Here is a 22,701-nt window from a genome sequence, read left to right on the forward strand (position 1 = left end):
GGCCACAGTGCATTACCAGCGCTGATGCTGCTACACACCTGCACGCACCCGAAGCTATGGATTTTCCTGAACCTGGCAGAGCCAGCACCCAGGGGATGGAGACAGGATGCCTACCTTCTCCCTTTGGGACAAGAAGGCGTGAGGCAATACATTTGCTTTTGGCAGAAGGTGGTAGAAAAGCTAACCCAGAGCTAGCCTGCTGGAGCCAGGCCTGGGTTAGTATCCATCTTAGAGCTGTACCATGACTCCAGGGAGGATGGGGGTGATGCAATAGGCAGCTATCCATTCCACTGGGAGCCAGGCTAAACTGCCTTTGAAGACGATGTGCAAAAGCCAGACTGTGGTGAAAAAGAGCAGGGGGCAGAGCCAGGTACGCTGAACTTAGATCTTCTGCAGAAGTTACTGTCTCAGGAATCACTGCAAGAGGCACAAATGTCAGAGTGGAGTCAAGCAACCTGTTGGTATTTTCTCTCTTTGCCCATACTACCCAGGTGCTCAGTAAGTTAAAAGGTAAGAATATCCTCAGAATCTGCTCCCTGTTCCTGGTGTATGGGATTTGGGTTTTTTTCTTTTGTTTTCTGCCTCTTTCTTTACAAGGAAAAGGCAACATTAATTAAAAAAAAAAAAAAGAAAGAAAGAAATTAACAGAAGGAAAATAATAAAATAATAAAACTGACAACCATGTTTTTCTTGGCCATTCAGTTCAACACAAAGAAAAATACAGAACAGGATATAAAGTGTATGAATTATCAGTTTGCAGCCTGAATGACTTCTTTAGTTCTGTATTTCAAAGGTTTCCTTTTTTTGTAGCTGCCAGTTAGTATGTTTGGAAGAAAGCCCAGATAACAGAAGAGATCAGAAGTGAGGTGAGGTGAAGACAGATGGAATAAATGGGCTGAGAAGGCACAAAAATAAACTTGTCGGAAGTCGCACTGTAGTAGAACTTTTTTTTTTTAAGGGAAAAGATGACTAATTTGTCCAAGACGCAAATGCTAAAAACAAGTCTGTAAAAAAACCCAAAACAACAAAAAAACAAATGCAAACAAAAAAAGCCCAACAGAGCAAGAGGACCAAATACATTTCCATAACAACAGCAAAGACTGAACACACTGTCAGAACCACTGTTCAGATATCACTCTGCTTTTGTGTTCCTGGGGGTTTTAGTTGCTATTTTACACATGCACAAAGACATACTAATTTGCTACGTATAGTTGCTCTTATACTGGTAGATGAATATTACAGGCTGACTATAGGAACCTAATTCAGCTCCGACATGGGATGGAGCAAATCCCAGACCAGACCAAAGTAGCTCCGTTCCACTGCTTAGACTAAAACTGAACCAGTTGTGACCAGGGAAGAGCTGCATTGGCTCACGTGAGCTGAAGTTTAATTTGGCCCAAAAGCTAATACAGAGACACCGAACACTTTCACACAAAACCAAAACTATCGCGCAAATGTTGGATGGATGGAACACTCCAAGAACACATGATTTTAAAAGAGAAAGGAAACAAGAATTAAATTATGAAAAAAATCTAGGTTTTGATGATTGCAGAAGGAAGAACAAGTGTATCTCCTAAGTGGTATTTACTGGACCCTTGCAATAAACATTGCTACTGATGGCAATTCTGGAAGAGCTGTAATATGCATGGAAGTGATGTAGCCTGGCTGAAGCCATCACATGGGAAAAGTAACAACACTTGTGAAGGAGTACGAGATTATTAAATATACCCACTCTGCTTCTCTCAACTGCAAATAAAAATGAGAAAACCAGCTATTTTTTATACAAGGAGTGAAAAGAGAGGAAAAGGTAAAATTTCTCCGACTTGGAAAAAAGCAGACACTGGCAAACCTATGTCAAAGCTCTTTCTCTGTATCCTTTTTCACCAAATATAGTGACACACTTAACTCTACTGTAGGCAACCCCACAGAGCTCCACTTCACCCAGTGACTGCAGCTGTTTCTTTCTGACTGCCAGGCAGAGGATGAGAGGTGAGGAGAACAGGGCAGCACTGTAAAACTGGGGCTGAGGGAAGTCCCTGGAAAAGTTCCTCTGGGGTGGAAACCATGGGTCTGGTCTGACATCACCCCCTCTCCTTATGCATGCACTACACCTGCACGAGGTGAGTGGAAAACACTAGCAAATTAAAATATTTTTATACCATTTTGCACAAGTAAAAAGATAGATAGCAGAATATGTAAGTGAAAAATGAGCCAGGGTATGAGTGCTTAAAGTCTAGGGAACTGAAGACATTTTAGCTGGCATGGAAGGCTTTCTGCTGGGGAAAAGGAATAGTTACCTGGCTAACAGTAAGTGAAGCTGAAGGAACCAGAGCTGAAAGGAATGCTTCAGGTGTCTAAATGTAAGCAGGTAGTGCTTTCTAGATGTCTTAAGACATCCCAGCCATCTGCAGTGGTCTGGGAGGGATGGTGCAGAAAATACAGACAACCCATCTACCCCTCTGGAGCAGCGGCTGGAGGTTGGAGCAACCTCAGCACATCTGGAATGGCACCAGATACCAGGCATTTAGGCACCAGAGTCCCTGGTCTTTCTCCCTAAATTCAGGACTTCTTCTCCCAGTCTAGACGTCAGAGATGATCTCCCATGGCTGACTGCTGACATTTGCAGACTGAGAAGTAGCTGAGGATAAAAGATCAGCTGGGAAGTTTGACTTGTTGGAGAGCTATGACAAAAGCCCTACTAACCACGGACATGGGAATAGGTCATAAAGAGTATGTATTTCTGGCTGTTGGTAGAGGGATTTGCAGCGTCAAGGAAGTTCTTCCAGACCAGCAGTAAGCAGTGGGAATGGGGAGGAAGGCAGCTCTGGGGGGTAAGCAGGTAAGGGATGGAGGATAGGATTGCCGTGGACAGCACATCAGCAAGCACGTGGCTTCAACTGCTACTTCAACAGGGCAGTGCCCATACCCAGGCATTAGCATCCATCTCGCTTACAGCCTTGTAAGCCAGGACAATGTATTTCTCCATCTCAGACATGAAGTTCCTCAGGGGAAAATTCAGAATCTGATTACCATGCAAATCCAGCTGGGATGCTGGGATGCAGCTCTCTTACTTCTCCCATCCCCCAAATCCTTCCTTTCTCTGTCTAAAAATTACTTGGGTGTGCAGCCATACGTTTCCACATTGCTTCCTGAAGTGTGTGTCCACCTCCCAGCAGCATTACTGGACTCATGGAGATGGGAATACTTGCTTAGTTCTCTTTAACAGTGACAAGTCCAAACCCTGAACTTGCCTACCATGTAACTGCATCAAATAGACAAGCAATGTTCAGATCGTGATTACGATCTGTTAATTCTTGTTTGATCATTACTTTACAATACAGTAGTTCTGTTTATTCACACTCTTGAAAAGATCACTTTTTTCACTGAATTATTTGCATGATGTTTAATTGTGATGGTTTTATTTATCTTTTTATTTTTAAAAGGCTAATTCTTCACAGCAACTTAAAAGATAAATTAAGGCTCAAGATAAAAAAATTAATCTGTTGCGTTCTGATTTTGCAACGTTTATGGCTTTGGCAATTTTTTCTTAAGCAGAAGCATAAAGATATTCCCTTAAAGCCTATCTCCAGAGTGAATTGCTCATTACCAAACCTGCAGCAGTCTTTTTCACAAATGTTACCATTAAAAAAAGATCACGCTCATCCACATTACTGCATTTGGCATCCCATAGCCAACACCACGTTAAGCTCCGCATTCTGACAGTTGGTACTAAATGTTCAGCTTTTCAATCACAACCACTGCGAGAGCTTTTTTGTAATAGAGGAAATGTAAATACTGCATAAAAAGATCAAAAGGTGAATCGACAACTTATCTAAATCACAGCAGCCGCAGATAAAGTCTGCCCCATTGCCATAAATAGATTACCAGAAGTAATGTATGGAAAGAGTTGATTGTGGAAAGAATCTCACATCCTACTGAAAATTTGATATATACCAAACTCACCACAGATCTTTTCAGTAGTTAAGAGCTTCGCATATATCGCTAGGAGTACAAGGAAACCATTGTAAGGTATTTAGACAGGAACAAGAGAAAATATGGGCACTTCAACAGATTTGCTGTTGCCTACCTCCTTTACCATTTTGCAATTTTCACTTCCTTTACATATAGTATTTTAACTCCAACACATATAATGCAAACAGATTTAATCCTAAAGGCATTTGCAGCTTGAACGTTCAACATAAGGATCGTAAATCTAGAATGGGAAGCCTGAAATCGTTAAAGTCACATATTTATAAAATCATATTCAATTAGGTTAAAAAAGTGCAATTTCTGTCATCATGTCATAAAAAGATGTGTTTTTCTCTCAGATCTACTATAAAGAAAAGCTCCCTATATTGTTACAGATAGAGGCTGTTTTCAATCAGTTACAAGGGGCAATCCAATTACTGGATGGTTTAGTGCAGTAACTGACTCCAGACTAATTTAATTTCTTTAGGTCTCTAAAGATCAATTGATCTGATTTGTTTCCCTCCCCAAAGGCTGTTTAGGAAAAAGCAGGCTTAAATACCTGGAAATGAAATACAAAGCTCGGTACACTTTCACACTACTTAGGTCATTCGGAAAAGCTGGAACCCGTGATAAATGAGTGCTCCCTTGGCCCTAACATCACAGGATGCTTTGCAGGAGAGCGCTGAGCTCGCCACACAGCGCTGTGCATCATGTACACATGTGCTGTTCGCAGCCCTGCTTAGGAAGCAATGCATGGAAAGTGTTTTCACAGCTTCCAGGTAACTATTCCGCTTTCAAGAGTTGTGCAAATGTGCATTCGGCCTGCCTAGCCTTTTCCCTGGCAAATAATTATTCTTATCAGACAGTGATCTTGAAGAAATGACTAAGTTTCCAACTGGACCAAGCAAGGGTCATGTCGTACTATTCAATGTATCACCTACATCTTGTAACACGTGTCACAATGGACATCAAGCAAGAAAGTCTTCCTGTTGTCACATCCCACTTTGCTATTTCTTTCGCTTTGTATCAGATTTCTTGAAGAAATTTTGCTGGTGCTAAGATGAAATCTGTAGAACCAGTGGGCACTCAGAGAATGGCATACTCCTCTGCCTGAGTATTTTAATGCTGGCACTGAACAGAGCCCTAGGTATTTCTGGACTATATCAGATAACTTAGGAAATTCCCAAACAGTCTGTTACCAGCCCTCTTGTGTGTTACCCTTTTACCTTCTCATTACTTGATGTGTTGTGCAGCAGGTCTTGGTGTTTTTTTTTTTTAAATACCGCTGTTCCCTAACTGGGGCTAAGCTTTCCAATTTAAAGTCAAAATAAGACCTTAACCAAACTTGGCCTTGCAAAACCACAGTTTTAATGTCATTTCAATACCTTTCATGTTCTGTTTCTTGTATTTATTGTAGGTTTCACATTTGGCTACGTTATTGTTCATGGCAACATTCGTGCCTGGGCTAGGCTGCCTGTCTCGGGCTCTATTCTTAACACTTATCAATAAACAAAAGGGCACTGCGGTTTATGCTCAGCATTCTGACTCCATGCCATGTGCTGTTATAATAAGATGTCCTCTGGAAATATTCCCTTCATAGCCAGCACCACGACACCAGCCAGTTCAGCTGCACAGAGGTAACTAAGTTTTTCTCCCAGCTTATCTGTTCAGACTCTCTCAGCCCTTGCATAGCTGTGTTATTAGATGTCGCCTGTCTGTAAAACAAGGAAACTGAAATGTGAAAATCACAGTCTCTTCTCTTCGTACGGGTCCTTTCTTGGCTATTTATTTCATATAAAACTGAGCTTTGGAAGTTGTTTACCTTAGTACTCTGTTAATACAGCAGTCTATGCTATTTTAATTAAATCTCTTCTTTGTTTTTTTTTTTTTTTTTCCATTTTCAATGAAGGCTTTCACTTAGGAAACAATTTTTGAAAGCTTTGCAAGTGTGCACTGCAGTCTACAAGCTCGCTTTCCCCAAATTACTGTTCTTTTACTCAATTACTCAACAGATCGCAAATGATCCAGTCACTAGTAAGGTATAAAATATACCACTATTTCCCATCCATGGACCTGCTTAGATTGATGTACTCCCAAAATGCTGTATAGACTTTCTCTAGCTGTATGGATATGACTTTACTGAGCAGTTTGTCCCCTATACGCACCCGTGAAAGATGATTCACAGATACATCTGGATACCCCCACCTAGGAGCCTGGAGGGGTTTGGCTTCTCCAAACTTTCTTTCATGGTTGTGTGCTCATAGAAAAGTTTGGATGCACTATATCCACCTCCATCTAGTTCTCTTCCAGTCTAAAGGACGCAGGCAGCTTATTTTGCTTCATTTGCCAAACTATTTGACATGATATCATAAAAATGTGATGAACTGGAGAGCTACCAAGAGATTGAAGTTTATTTCCTACTCAACTGTGGGTTAATGCTTCTGTCCCTATGGCAGCAGTTGTTTATAACGAGCTCTACACACACGGAACTCCACAGTTTCCAGATAAAGCTTTCCCCCGATGCAGCCTGCCATACAATTTTGGTGAAACAAAAATGGCATCTTTGTCGTTCAGAGTAGGAGTTAATGGGATTCGTCCTGATGGCAATAATTGCTGACTTCAGTGTCTGGGACTGCTGAAGTGTATTTTGGGAAGCTCCCTTCTCTCTTTTCCACTGTGTGGAGCAGTGGGGAGCTATAAAGATGTTTTTCACAGGACCACTGCCCTTGTTTCTCATTGACCCAATTCACAGCCCTCAGTAGGATTAAATGGCATGATAAGAAAAAAAGCTTTTCATTCCGAAGTTGTAAAACTGACCCTCTCCCCCCTTAAAGAAGCCCCCTCAGGAAGATGAATATATTGGCCCCAACTGAAACAGATGTCAAAACTCAAAACAGCTCTTTCTTCATAAAGTTTATAAGTATTTTTAAAGGAGGTGGAGGAGGCTTACTGTATGCAACAAGATAACGTTAAAATGCACAGCTTCTCAGGAGTTGAAAGGATGGTTTTTCTACAAACCCTCTCTTCTCTTTATCTTATCTGCATGGAAAGTAAACAGAAAGTCCCCATTACCTCTCGATATCAGTGAGTCTGGAAGAGTCCCGGAATCCTTTAGCAAAAGGGTTGCTGTCAATTTTCAACTTGGTTATCTGGAAACACAGAAAAGAGCAACGCAACATGAATATAGTGTTAAGGTATTGCAGCGTACAAAGTGTTAACCAATCCATCCTCCTGACTTCACTGCTAATTTTATCCGTGCTCCTTGTGTGAGTGCATGTGTGCCACTCTTGAGATGCTGCAAAGCTGGGGAGGCAGAGCAGGGTGTATTACACATATGGCAACGGAAAGACCAAAGGGCACAGTGGGCTCAGCCTGCGTGCTACCCAGCGCAGGAGGAACCCAGCCACGTACAGCATCACTGCTTCCAAATACCTGAACAGCGTGAATCGGGTTGTCTTCTCCATGAGCAACACACAGAACTTCACTAACATCTGAGCCTCGTTGGTGGACCTGCACAGCAACTAGTATGAGCCCAAAGCAGGAGCCACTGCCTGCAGACCTGAAGTTGTTTCTGTTCAGCCCCACCATCCATTTATTTATTTATTTACTAGGATGTAAATGTTCTCAGCCAGACCTACCAGCCCTGACGTGGGGGAAGTTTAACTGCTTTTGCATGGAAAGAGGCTGAGAAAGGGAAGGAGGGAGGGAAAATGTGGGGAGAACTGAGATTTAAAGTGACAGATCCTGGATTAAAGGAGTAACCCCATTAAAACCATCAGAGTCCTGGAAAAACAGAGCTCTTACAACCAAAACTCTCCTTCCTTCTTCTAAGGCAGCTACAAACCTGCCCAGTGCATCCTGTCAGCCTTTCCATTCTGCCAGAGTAACCCAGTGATCAGATGGAGTCCCTCTGCCCCAGAGCAACTTTTCAGGCATAGGTGGTGGCTTCCAGTGTTTTTTTGGGAGCAGGAAAAAAATACACCATTGCCCTTGTGAAGTTTTCTAGCTGTCCAACCAAATGTGATTTGGTGAATAAAACCTAAGACATCATCACAACATTCACATTTTCCAACCATACTTCTTCCAAGAATTAAAAATAAAACCGTAAGTGGGAGTTAGAGCTTGACAAGGGACAACACAGGACCTGTCCTGCAAGGCAGTGAATGCCTCCAGCTCTTGCTGAAGCCCATGAAAATGAACAGCTCTCAGCATTTCATACCGAGTGGCTATGTCAGCCTGGCTTTCCTCAAAAATAAGCCTGTATTGGAGGGGCCACAAAGTCATTTTTAATAGCCGGCCCTCGAGTCTCAGAAAGAAAAGGGATCTTTTCCAAATCCTCAAACAATCAAATGCTCTCATCAAACAAAGGTATTTCAAAATAGGGTGGCTTCTCTTCCAAAATAATAAAAAAAAAAAAAAAAAGGGCAACTGAACCCAACTTTTCATTTTGAGAAAGAAGTCTTCTGGGAGGGAAACACAGAGAGGGGGGGACAGGCTTAAAGCAAAACCTGAGTATTTATTTACTAGTCTGCAATATACGAGCGATGCGCTGAGCGGCTTTTCCTGCGGCTGCCACCCACCTGCCCTGCCACCCCGGGCAGCTCACTGCACCCCCGGGGTGCTGTCTGCCCTGCCCGGCATTTCGGGTGCACCCAGGGGCAAGCTTTCTGCGGAAAGCCCTTGCTTCAAGGCACCGCGTAGGAGATGCTGCAGCTCACTGGTTGCTCCTACGGGCTGGTCAAACAGCACGGGACCTCAGTGCTGGCTGAGGGTTTGAGGTTGTCTCATTACGCAGGTACAACTACCCTGAACACCAGCCTTGTCACAGGAGCTTGCAACAGCCCAGCAAGTTAGTTAGAGTCTCATTCTACTCCCAAGATATCCATAAGCCCTTGACTCAAGGTGGTGTTGCAGAGAGCAGTGGGTCTGGGCCTCACATACAGTGAACATTTTTATGGCAGCATTCTGAAAACTACCTCGAAAAAAGACAAGCTCTGACTAGTTCCATTGACTTAGATCACCAACACAGCGAGCCAACTGCACTGCAGAATAATAAGGACATCTCTTCATCTCTTGAGCATATTTTCACCAATCAAACTTCCATTTTCCTAATATTAAAGCTTTGGTATGACATCACAAGAGAAACTCTTTGTATCCACCAAAGCCAGATGAGACTCACAATCATTTATGGCCGTATTTTTCCTGAGAGACTGTCTCACAAACAATCAGAGAACATCTGCTAGAAAGCATTTTAAAATGAAATCTGACCTACAATTCAACTCTGCGGCAGTGGTTTGACTGTTTAAACAAATGCATGCCCTTTAAATCTTAAATTATGAGATAGTTTGTTGAAAGTGTAATGTATTTAGCTTTTATCTAATAACCTCCAGAAATGTAATCAATCCCTCCTTAAAACAGTTCTGAAAGAAATGGCAAAAATGAAAAAAGGCTCCATTTTCATTAGTCATAAATAAAATGACAGCATCCACCTCTAGGGGTTCCGGAGATGTTCCATTGAGAAATTTCCCAGGACTCAATGTATGTGCTTTGGGAAGGTTAGTTTAGAAACATCTCTGGTGTAAATATTGTTGGTCAACACAAATCCGTCCTACAGAAATAAATTCCAGGTTTAGCTGGTTTTGTGCCTGTTACTATTTTGCTGGTTTCTACAGAAAGTTACGTGGAAAAATCTAACCGCCTGTCCAAACATTATAGTCTTGAGATTGCCAGGTGCTGAATGCATTTTCTGCAGCATTCCAATACAAACCTGAATTTAAAACCAATACACGTTGATATTAAAGCCTTGAAGGGGGATGTGGGGTCTGTCATAAGGACGGACATAATTCTACTACTATCATCTTCAGAGCTTCTTCAGCCCCCTATGCAGTAGTATCATTCTATTCATGGCATTCAGAAATTAGTTACTTTTGCTTCACGTTAAGAAATGCAGACTTCTTTAAAAAATCCAGCAGGTACACTGACTCCATGATGCTGCCTGCCCACATATTTGGACAGTACTTATATTTTTCTTAACTCAGGGGAATTAGAGAGGGAAAGTGGTATTTTTTTTTTTTGAAGTGCCACAGTCATCAAGCCCTTACAGCATGCTCTGAATCGCACTGAAGCCAACAACATCTTTCCACTGACTGAAATATTAAAGCCCTATCCACTGTCAAGGAGAGCCTCTGCTCTCTGATTGTTTATATACTTCCTAAAATTACTCATTAGCAATCCATTGTTATGATCTCCTCCATTTTGTATATATTATTCACTGGTATGCAAATTGAAACTCAAACATCTGGATGTAATCTGGGCAGCCTCTGAAAAGCATATCTCTGAGTGATTTCCCTTACGTTTGAGCCTTACAGCTTAATTAGCTAACTTTTTAAGCCCATGAAATCATGTGCAAACCAGGATATCTCTCAGCTAATAGCTTGTGTCATGAAGGGTTGCTGCAAATAAGAACAGTTCCTTAATGAGCTATAATTACAGAAGGACTAAATGATAGTATGCAAACAGCTTTGTATAGACAGAAGGGAAGACAAATTAAAACCTCTTTCATGTCATCTTTACTCCCATGAATAATACTTTTGAAGTTAGTAGTACTGCCTGTAGAGGTAAGGATTACTCCTGGGTATGAGCTGATCATGCATGGTCACTACAGACGTTGGCATGGAAAAGCAGAATTGTATCAGAAGGCTTCCTCGTTTAGGTTGGGGGAAAGGGAGTTTTCAGCAGGGTGGGATTTAATTAAATCCATGGAAGTTAACAACTGTACTTACCAATTGATTCTGGTAGGCGGTAACAGCAGTAAAAACTGTCTCTGGAAAGATAAACGTCCTGAACTCTTCTGATTTCAGATTTAGCAAAGAAGCCGTGTGATCCTTCTTCTTAATAATGTGGACCCTTGGCTGGTACTTGTGCATCGAATTCAAAATGATCTGCAAGGAAGAGTGACAAGGTTCTGTCCTGAGAGGAAGGTTGGCAGGACCCTCAAAAGCTTTAAAACTGTAGGGGGTGGGGGGAAGATCTAATTAACATGGCAGAGGAGACAACTGAAATGTAACTAGCCAGAGGCTGATTTTCAGAGCAAACTTTCCAGCTCCTTTGGGCAGTTCCAGAAAATGAAGGTGGAAAAGCAGACATCCCGGGAGCTAGTTTCCTCTCACTCCTACGCCATTGGCGAGCACATGTTTTTTTGAAGCATAAATACCTGTTCCTACAGGTGAGGTGTTTTACATACAGAATTTGTTATTGCTAGTGTGTGCCCAAGTTTGTAGGTGTCTGCTGCAAGTGTAAATACATAACTCTTGAAAGCTCACGACTGAGAATCCACACTTGCAAAAATGTGCAGGTGCAGAATGAAAACAGCCAGGGATCCCTCAAAAAAAAACCCAGACAAAAAAAATAAAACCCAACCGAAAAAATACTACCAGCAGCAGCACAAACTGGCTGACCAAAAATAAAACTCCCCATGTCCTTTTACTGTGGCAAACCTTTACAGCAAACTGCTTCATAGATGCTCTTTGGTGTAGACTACCAAAAATGAGAGCAAAGAGGGAAACCAGTACAGAACCCCCAGGTTTTGCCATTTTATCCTCATTAATAATTGTTTACGAGCTCCCAAAACAATTCGAAACCTGATGTACCAACTACCCAATTTCAGCGTTCACTGGAGTCAAACCAAGAGTCCCACTTGCTTCAGTTACCACTGGCTGGAGGCCTGTTTGGCTGCCTCTAACCACAGTATTACAATATAAGAATTAAATACAGAGCTCGGCTTGCACCAGTCCTTGTTTTGGATATAATCACAGTCACAAGACGAAATTGGCAATGGTGTGGGTGGTTCTATTTTGCAGGGGCCATAACAACGTTACAGTCAGCTCCGTACATCTGGAATAGCTAATGCGCATTCCTCAGGAAGCGTTAACTTCAGCTGAAACACAGCAGAAGTGGTGCAGTATTTCATGCTAACTCAGTCAACGAGAAAGGTTGCACGTTGCATTGGAGTGGGGAGCTTAGGGACAGCTCTGTTGAGGCTAAAATTTCCATCAGTGTTTTCTTTGCTGCTCCTTCGGGGCCAAATGTTGTGAAGACCGGCACTGTGACTTAGAAGGGTGGGACACACAGTGACAAGAAAGTCATTACAGTGATGGGGAACCATTGTCCTGAAAGTGTTGCGTGTCTGCTTTTACCAGCACAAGTGCTTTCCCAAATGACTTTACCATTTTACATACACACACACACCCTGCCCGTTGACCTTGCCTTTAATATCTTTAGCACTTTTCCCTCTCTCTGTAAAATTTTATCTTGCCATCCTAGTCACTTGGGCTGCTCTAAGCAGCTGGAAAATACACTTTAAAGGGCAGTGCATGGATGGTGATGAGCTTACCGAGGGGTTGGCCCACAGAGCTTCCCATTGCCTTTCATGGCCGTGATATTCACACCAAGACATTACATCTGAGCAGCAGCCGAGCGGAAAGAGGAAAAAGCTGTGACAGAGCAGCTCCCACGCATGCCCTTCCCTTTCACTCCTCTCTGAATGCAAGCGGTGATAAAGAAAACCCCATCTCTCAAACAAGACCACGTAATCCTTTATGAAAGTTTTCCAGAACCAAAAGCTACATGGACAACATCCCCTGCCACCATGCTCTTCCCTCCACCTTCCCACCGGAGGCAGATCAGGTCATTCAGGTACAAAACAAGTACTGAAGGTAGCCAGGAGGTCACAAAAGACCCATGGCCAAGGTTAAGGTCACTATTTCCTTTTCGTGAGGGTCCATGCACGTAGCACTCCACCTGCATCCCCGCACAGGCTGCTGATGTTGCACTACTCAGTGATAGTGAAGTCAGCAGGATACTGCACAAAGACACAATGCCCATTAATTCCATGTGGCTTCTTCTGTTAGTATCATCAGAACAGCCCAAAGGAATTAGATACACAGCGTGCATCTCTCCAGAGTACCCCCAAGGGTGGTCTCAGAGTCCAAGCCGTCCCCCACCTGCATGGTGTAGCTATCATAGCTATTGGGAAATCCCCGATGCCAGCTGTGCGATACCCGTGCTCGCCTGCCCCGAGAGAAACATCAGGTAGGCATACCCTTACAGCAGCCCCCTGGCACACGCTTGCAGGCAGCACAGCATGGTCACAGGCCCCCAGCCATCCCGCCTGCCTTCGTGCTGACAGCCTGCAGCAGGGGAGATGACCAGGATCCATCTTTACAGGATCCTGTTTGCTGTAAGGTCAGGCAGGTTTGTAGGCATCTGGTTCCCACTGGCTACAGACCAGTCACCAGAGGCAATCTGGATGCCAGCTGCAAAATCCCTGAGGTGGCTTTGAATTCAGGAGCTATTCTGTGAATGCAGCTTCCATATTCACCAAAGAAGAGCGTTACCCGGCGAAGTTTCCTTTCAAAAAGCATGGAGGTTCCTAACTTCTGCCAGGTTGACTCTAAAAAAAACCAACTCTGGGCATAGCTCCTCGTGTCTGTTCCGAAACCCCTACTTTCACAGTTACTTGTTGGCCATGTTCACACCTTTACATTTGCTTTTGCAAGCATTCATGTGTTTGAGCTTTGCTATCATAAATGCCAGAAAAACAACTGCAATAATGTATACACTCACGGTTCACCTCACCAGAAACCAGAAACGACGCCACCCCAACTAAGTGCAACCAAAAGTCCTGAAAGAATCAGCCTGTGTGTAAAACCACCAGAAATCTGGGAAAAAAATCATGTTCATAAATGTCCCACAACCAGGGAAATGGGAATTACTCGTTCAGCTATAAAAATCCAGAGACAGGAGCCATTTCCTTCCTCTGGTAAGGATATCTCAGTGTGTTTCCATGGAGCAAGCTGTATGTCATGCACACAGAGATAAGGCTGCTGCCTGATGCTCGGGGAGAACATGTACATGGCTCTGAGGTTATGCATGCTGCTGGAGATACACAAGCAGAAATGTTTGCCAACTCCAAAAGTCTCGAAATAAGAGAAAACAAACAAATGCTAGAACAAACAAATGCCTCTCTTCTCTTCAGGTTCCTTTTCAGGAAATGAACCGCCCTACAAATAAAACACCACAATTACCTTCACAACCAAAACTGTCTTCTGGAGGATGGAGAAAGCAAGCAAGTAGAACTGGAATCAGGTTGGATCCAGCTTCTCTACCTATAACTAGTATTTAAAGGCATGTTTTAGGTCACTCAAATTTCCTCAGGAACCAACACGCATTATCGAACGTAATTAAGATTTTAGCAGGTCAGTTTAAAAGATCTTGTTAGTGAAGAAGGGCTCTTTTAGACTGAAGGGAGAGATTTCAGGAGGGATTTAGATTCTCCCCTTCTCTTAGTACATGGGAGCTCAGAAATGCCATTGATCATATCACCATGAGCCCTCCTTAAGAGCTCCAGAGAATTAATTTCTTTCTTAATTCTAGTGAGCATCCAATGACAGTATCTACATAGCTTCAATAAAGCAGCACATAAAAGCTGACAACCTAATTTGGAACATAAAACCCCACAAAATATTAAAAAGGGAATGCTCTGCGAAGGGGCAGCACCTGTCACACAAACCTCAACACAGGATCAAGCCTTCAGGGCTTGTTCTGAACAGAATATGCAGAACTTTCCATCGACTTTGGCTGTCCAAAGCCTTTGCATAAAGCATGGGATCCACCTCTGCTGCTGCTTTGAAAGTCAATCGGGAGGACGCATCTCAAATGCTGCAGATCCTTTTCTCCCACTGCCTGTATCTGAGACTATTACATCTTCTTGCTCTGTCACATGTCTCTGTTCCCGACAGCTTCTCAGACCTACTTCTTTTTTATACTCATCTGGGCTTCTGGGAACTGCACCACTCCTAACAGGTTTGCAATATACTGCTGCGAGCCCTTTATTAGAGGCACACATGGCCCCTGTTATGATGAAAAATGCTTCTTTTTAAATGTGCACGTATACTGCTCTATCATCACTCGGTGATAGAGCCCACAAATCTTCAGCTTTGCCCTTCTACAGATTATGAAATAAAAGAGAAGAAGAAGAAAAAAAAAAGACATTCTCTGCTAGTCAGGAAGGGAGCAACAGTGGGAACCAGATTCAAGAAAAATATACCCACAGACAGATCTTTACAAAAGAACAACACAGAGGCATCTATCTGGGCTTTCTTTTGTTTTTCTTTTTTTAACTCCTTTTGTTGTTGTTGTTGTCTCCAGGATGTGTTTTAAATGACCATGGCTGTGGTTCAATTCTTAGGCCTTGAAATGATAAAAATTCTCTTTCAGATGAGAAGCATTTGCACAGAACACAGCTCAGACAAATGGTCACCACCTCACACGGTCCAAAAAGGCAGTAAGTACTGCACTATGGGAGGGATTTCCGATACCCTGTATGCCACAATTACTCAGTTTTACAGGTTTAGTTACTCCTGCGCAGGCTTCACAGTTCAAAATCATTCCTCTCTTTCCCGACACCTTGTTTACTAACACTGCCTTTATCTTTGGTCTTCTTAACTGTCCCCTTCTCAGCCAACAACCCTTCCAAAACCACCCCCTGCTCTTTCAGCCTTCCCCTGGGGAACTGCCAAGCCCAGAGGCAACACTTTTAGCTCCTCCTTTACAATTTGGAGGTGCTACCAATCCATTTCTGCACTTTACAGGCACTTTCGGGGAGGGGACAGGACCATTTTTCTTACCACCTACTATCAGACAGTGAGTCAGGTAGCTAAAGGGGTTGTCCGGATGATGGAGCATAGCAGGAGCTTATGGCCAGCAGCTCTGCATTCTATTTACCATCTTCCAGCCTCAGGGCTTTGTGAGAACAAACTGGTGCCAATCAGAGCTGGGACCCATCTCATTTAGAGGCCCAAGTCCACCCTGTGACACCTTGACTTGCAGGTAGCCTACAGTTATTTCAAGAGCAACTGAGGCACACTTTTTTTTCTGATTCAGTAGTCCTTGCTTTGGTGTCACATCAGTATTTTCTGCTGACTCTGTGCCCATGCTGTGACAAATCTGGAAGTAAAAGAGCTCTTACTGATGGACCAGCCCTAACAAGTTGCCTGTAATGAGAGGGAGCTTCCAAGCACACACGGAAAAATGTGTGAGCTTGACAGCCAAAGCAAGTGGCAGAACATACTGCCAAGTCACCAGAAAACACAGTCAGAAGCACGACAAAAAGACCACCTGCCTCCCTTCTCTCCCTCGCTTTGATGGTCAACTCCACCCTGAACCTGCCCCCGATGGATGTTCTGCCTCTGGTGGCAGTAGGAGCATAATTTGAATGCTTGCGTTGACCTGGGCTCTACCTTATGAAAGGTCAAAAAACTGAGTTCTGAAGCCACCTGTTCCTCAACAACAGATTAAAACCCAACGTGTTTAAGCTTCGCGCAGCATCTTCCTCCACCGCAGTGTGAAGGGCTGGCCAGGAGAGAGGGAACACGGGGGCCACGGCAGCTTTTCCCCATCACAGTCCCCCTCTCAAAAGCTTAGCCCTGCAGCACAAGCGAGCTGTTCCCCTGCACCAGTTGCTTCACCCTCACCCACCAGGAGGGCTACTCACATGGCCGTGCTGATCCAGCTCGTTGTTGGTGAGTTTGACTTTTTCGAAGGACACCATCTGCTTCAGTAGCTGCTCTCCTGTGAACGGCGAGTCGGGGTGCACGTACAGCCTAAAACACATAGGGAAAAGGCCTGCTCAGAAAAAAATCTCACCTCGTGGCTTGTGCGTGTGCATCACTTCTGTAGGAAATTGAAAAGCCCGTAGGATCTTGCTTTTGGGATATGCAGTGGTTTCACAGACGTGGGTTTCCTGATGGCTTAGGGTAATACAGACCGGCTACTTGAACAAGACACAGTCTCCCCCAAATTAATGAATGCCTGAAATATGACCATTGATGAAAGACAATGAAGCAGACAAGTTGTTTATTTCACTGGAATGTAATGAAGAATCCCATGTCCAACTGCTAGATTGCTCTCTAACCATACCTAGTATTTTTATCTAGTTATCTAAAATGGAGACATTAACTAACATTCGCTGTTGTGTCTTTTCCCAAATGAAAAATCGATCATGTCTTTCTCCACAGCTGTACTAACAAGCACTTAAAATAACAATGACTACAGCTCCAAGAGAAAAAACACGGTGTCATTAGAGAGATAATGGGGGAATGCAGATAAAAATGCATTTTTCTTTATATGTAACATTAAGCCGTGATAATGATTTTAACCTGCACTCGATCACACGTTAGCTGTGGTGACGTCTGTTTACAAGAGGCTGAAGGCTGCAGTCCAGCACAGTGGTCTGACATTCAAAATTAATTGCAGCTCCGTAATTAACAATCCACCACTTGGGAAATTAAACAGAAGAAAAGGAAGCACAGAAGACATGTAGATACAATGATATATACGTTATGACTAGACTAATTACAAGTGCCAGGCTATTTAAAAACAATGAATTTACAGGAATAATGTACTGCTGAAAATTACTTGACTCAAACTTTTTTTGTGATAGCGAATTAAAGGCTGAACTAGACCTTCAGCTAGTGCAAACCAGACCTGTTCTGCTTCTGTCGGTGCTGGTTACCCCTCGCTGAGGGCCTGACTCTCATTTTGGGTGATGTCCTTGGCCACACGGATGGATTTCTTCCATTAGGTGGGTGGGGCAGCACTGAGATGCCGGGTTAGAAAGATAAACATTTTTTGTTGCTGTTGAGCTACGATTTTGGTTAGGCAAGAGGGGAATGGAAAAACCACTAAACGGTGGGGCGTAACTCTCTGATGGACTGCACTGATCCCTAATCAAGGAATGCCCATACTAAAGACTCCAGGGAGCACAGCTCTGTTGCTCAAAGAGGAAGGGGATCTGATACTGCACTCTCCATTTTTGCCAGCAGAATCCCCAAGACACAGTGAAACTAAAATTTTACCGGCACAGCTCGCTTCCGATGTGCAGGATGTTTTCCTTACATTGATCCAAAGCACAGCTTGGCTGGTGTAGCTGTGTCCACAGGAGGGATGCTGAGCCAGGGTTCCTGTTGCAATAAAATATTCCTAGCATACAGGCGTCCTCACTGCTATCGACTCTGCTGATTGCCCTGCAAAGCTTATGAAAAATTATGATGTATCTGAAAACCCAAGACATGGAATTCTGTCACATCAAAGGACTTTTACCTCTCATGAAAACTAACTTTGCCTTCCTGTGAAAAAATCTACAAAAATCTCAATTTTTAGAGCCCTGAATTAGCGAAGGCAAAACAAAAACAGTTCCAAACATATCCTGCAACTTTTCAGCCAGTTTTGTGATTTTTTTTTTCCCCTCCCCTGGAGCCTGAGTCCTAATTTTGAATGTCTGGATAGCTAATAATGTTTACTGTGATCAGAGAGTGTCAGGCTCAGCAAGTTTTGGCTAATTGGGACCAAAAAGCCAAACTATTTCAAATATGTGCTGGGAAATGAGTAAAGATCTTCATGTGTCTAAAAGCTGAGCACCATTTGTTTCACACCATAGGCGGTTAATACCTGGCACTGCTTTCAGACTACAAAGTGCCTGGATGCTAGCAGAGTGCCAACGGGAAAGTCCCTGAAGGATGGGCACCTGAATGTACACGGTTACCTAAATGTATTAATAGAAGACCTTGCTTTTCTTCTGATTTCCTACATGCTGTCAATCCCACTGCAACATGTGGTTCCACCTGGTGAACTTCACCTATCCACATGCTTCTGCTACTGCTACGGTCTAACTTTGTATGCCTGGGAGAAGGGGCTTGAAAACTAGATAGATCACCCTCTGAAGTAGAAGCCGTCAATGAGACTGTGAGCCCGCATGAGCGAACGGCTTGGAGAAATAAATGTGCACGCTCCAGCACAGCACGCGAGGCTCCCCAGAAGTTCACGCGGCCTCTGCTGCCTAAGGCCAGTCAGATGCCAGGGGCTGCTCCCTTCAATTCACAAGGGCTTTAGAAGCCATATTTGGATGTGAATTCACTCCACAGTATATAATGCTTCACGATATATGCACAGTTTGGGTACTGCTTCCTTCATGCATATTTTGGAACGTGACACTGCTCTCCTATTTAGTTTAACAGTTGGACTGGTCCTACAAGCCCCGTGCACGCTGCTTTTAATTACCTTAATGTCTCAATTTGCAAAATATAATACCTTTTAAAGTTTCCTTCCTAGAGTTCTCTGTAAGTGTCTGAACACCGTAACTTCATTAAACAAATGATTGTAGCCAAATAGTGTTAAAAAAAACCCAAACAAACCAAAAAAAAAAACCCCAACCAACTTTTGAGTGAAAGAAAGAAGTTAAAAAAGGAAGAAGAGCAAGTAAAGGTACATGCTGAAACTTATTAAACTGATGTTTCACGCAGTCTTAGCAATTTGGAAGAACAAACATAAAATATCACATAGGAATTCTATACCCAGATAGCACTTTAGAAGATTTACAAAAGACTCTCTGAAAAGTATTTTTATTTAAGTGTTCGTTGCAACATAAACTTATCTTAAACACTGACAGCAGGAAGACAGGGCTAAAACTAGTTTTTATAGCAAGTTCCCTGAAGGGCTAATCTTTCAAAAAGAATCACAGAATACTTATTAATTTTTTAAAAAAAGCTGTCTTAGTGTTGAAAGTTATTTTTGTAATGGAAAAAGCAAAACATCTAGCGGGTTTGATCCTGCAAAATCTTACACCCATGCACAATGTGACACCTTAATAGTTCCCTGATGCCATCACGCCTGTGCAGATGCAGGCAGTGATGTGCATGGGGAGTCAGCACCTCTGTACCAGCACCCAGGCACTAAGCACACGTACACCCCTCCCCAATACCCCTTGAGTGAGGAGAGCTAAAACCATGTGTTTGGAGGACAAGAAATCCTGACTTCATTAAGGGCTCCTGTCACTGGAGCAGGACCAAACCTGTTTCAAGATGGAAGAAGTGCTACTTTTAATCTGTTCAAGCAAGACTGAGGACTCCCACCTCAAAAGATGCATTAACACTCCAGAAGAAGCACTAGTAATGCAAACATCAGCATGCTGAACCTCTTGACATCCTTTTTCTCAAACAGGAGCATAAGAAGGATAAAATGCATAAATGTATACGTAAGTACCGTTCACACAAAGAAAAAGCAATCTGTGCCTGTGCTGGGATCAGTAGTGTTTTGGCTAAGCATCTTGAAAATGAAATGGGAAAGGTATACATTTACACATAGGACCAAAATATTCTGAAAACATCCTGAAAATGAAACAGCACAGCTATACACTTGCACATAGGGGCACTGATCCAATGGGGACCTGAAAGATCCAGGACCAGTACAATGACAATAAATATTAAACTCCAAGAAAGTTTGACCCCAGCTCTAAAACACTCAATAGGGCAGCTGCTAATTATTCCAAAGATCAGTCTCTTGTCTGATGTTCTTATATTTCCTCATTCAACTAGTCTATGCCAGATAGAGCGTGAATTAGCAATCTATTTATAGGTATCCCAAAAAGCGCTTGAACAGAAAAATAAGAAGGGGAAAACCCTGCCTTAAAGCTATTTCTGTCCTTCCCTTATTTCTTCTTTTGATGCTGACTCCTTTGGAGCAGGATCCATGTTTTTCCTTTGGGTTTTGATCAGTGCCCATTACAATACGTCAAATGAAGCCCTCAGACGTTAACCACATTGCAAGAAGGATTTTTTGGCCATGAAAACAAAGCCGACATAACTCCTAGGTTGCTGACTTTAATCACAGCTTCTCTGCATGCGCTTTTTGTTTGTTTACTTCCCTGAGCCGCCTTACAGAAATCAGCAGTCAGCAAGATTTCAGTTGAACTATTTATATGAGGAAAGTGTGCAGGATTTGATCCCTATACTCACACACAGAAAAAAAAAAAAAAAAAAAAGTGCTTCCATTTCTTGCGTTTCACTTTTAATTTCTCCCTCAGTAATAAGCAAGTTCTTAACCCCAGGCTAAGCCACCTGGAGCGGGTCTGTGTGCCTGCGCAGAGCCCTCCACGAAAAGTTTCTTTGAAGCCAGAGAGGCATCCACATTATTTCCATATCTCCGGCTCTGACTCAGCAAAGCCGTTCGACATGTGCTTCAGTCTTACTGGACCTGGCGACTTAAGTACGTACTGAAGTGCTGGGCTGAAGACGATGAAGCGTGGGTCTCCACTGAGTGCCCTCCTACCTACAGCCGAGCCCTGCAGCCTCAGTTTCCCAACGCTGAAAGGAATTGGTCATTCATTACATTAACAAAAGGATTTTAGAAATTAATTTTCTACAGCATTTTGTTTCTGTGTAGAGAAGGAGGGTAATTTGCTTAATTTTTTCCCAACTTCTCAGAAAATTCTGGTTTCTTAACAACAAAAATCTCTGTGCTGTAGAGCTGATCCATACTTTGCCTACTATCTAATAGCCAACTAAAAGCAAGAATAAAATTATTGGTTAGCAAACGCTGGATATGTAATCAAGAAATAATATCATTTCAAGCATAAACAGCACTGTACTGTAATGCAGTACTTCTACTTGGACTTGGCTGGTGGTGCTTGGATTGTTTTAAATTATGAAGTCAAATACGGGGGGGGGGGGGGGGGGGGGGGAAACCCAAGAGACAAAACAATATCTTTTTTAAAAAAAGCTTTCTATCTGAATTACAGCAAACATTTTTTTTTTTTAAAAAAAGTATATATGTACAAGAGCTTTCAGCCAAATCCTGCATACCTTTGAACATTCAGTTTAAATCAAACCTCAAGCAGAGATTTGAGGCCCGATTCTGCATCACAAAAATTCATGATAGTTCGACCATCAACTTTGTTGAGCACAGACTCAAAAAATCTCATACTGCTGTTTGCAAACAGTGTGGAAAGATTAATAGCAGGTATTTCTTGAAATTAAAAAAAAAAAAAAAAGGGGGGGGAAATAAAAGGACCAGCAGTAAAAATCTACAAACCTTGCAGGGAGCGGAGGGTCAGCTTTTCCAGCCACTAACCAGGAAGACCTGTGGTAGGCATATCTATATCTTTTATTGTCCACGGGAACTATATCCATTAACACAATGTACTTGGCTTCGGGATCCACTCCCGAGAAGGAAACCCTGATGGTAGGAAACATTCTCCTGAAATAAAGGCAAATCAAAAAAATAAATAAGTGGATGGAAGGCAGAAATAAGAGAGCTTCCGAAAAGCTTAAAAGTAAGAATTCTATTTGAAACCACCTGAAAAAAAAATAATCAAAGCATCTAATGATTCTGCTTCAGCGTGATAGAATTTAATTCCTGTGCATCTTTCCAATACACAGAGAAAGAGCAACTTGAGATCAGAACTATTTTTTGGAAGCAAAAAGAAAAAATGGAAAAAGCAAAAAAGAAATGTACTTTTTGCCCGTTAGTTAAAAATACACCACGACTTCAGAAAATAGCTGTACCTAAGGACAACTAAGTCCTTAGAAACGTGGGGGTTTTAATGGGATCCGTACTAGTGTTAGGGAAATATTGCAGAAATTATTTCCGTTAATATTCTCACATGTTTGAGATGCATGTTATTTAAGCCTGCTCGCGAAATTTCCGAGAAGAATTTTCAAAACTAAACTTTCCTGTCTTTACTTAAATTTTGACAAAAAGCGATTTCAAAATGTAAGGTTATGCCACAGATCAGAAATAATTAACTTTAAACAGTTTAAAATGTTGAACTTCAAATTGCAGATTTTATACGGGGGTTGTTTTTTGTTTTTCTTTACTTTTTAAAACACATGCTGGTAG

At 42.6% G+C, this 22,701-nt stretch overlaps 1 protein-coding gene across 1 annotated transcript in view; it reads right to left on the reverse strand.

The window, feature by feature from the left end:
* TBX20 (T-box transcription factor 20) overlaps positions 1–22,701 on the reverse strand; it is a 40,318-nt gene that overhangs the window by 14,639 nt on the left and 2,978 nt on the right. The window contains exons 3-6 of the mRNA XM_055709832.1: positions 21,895–22,059; positions 16,523–16,631; positions 10,752–10,910; positions 7,042–7,118 (exon numbers count right to left, since the gene is read on the reverse strand). Coding sequence (XP_055565807.1) covers positions 7,042–7,118; positions 10,752–10,910; positions 16,523–16,631; positions 21,895–22,059 — 510 coding nt within the window. The remainder of the gene's footprint in view (positions 1–7,041; positions 7,119–10,751; positions 10,911–16,522; positions 16,632–21,894; positions 22,060–22,701) is intronic.

This window comes from Falco cherrug, chromosome 4, assembly GCF_023634085.1.
Source record: "Falco cherrug isolate bFalChe1 chromosome 4, bFalChe1.pri, whole genome shotgun sequence".
NCBI classification, from domain to species: domain Eukaryota; kingdom Metazoa; phylum Chordata; class Aves; order Falconiformes; family Falconidae; genus Falco; species Falco cherrug.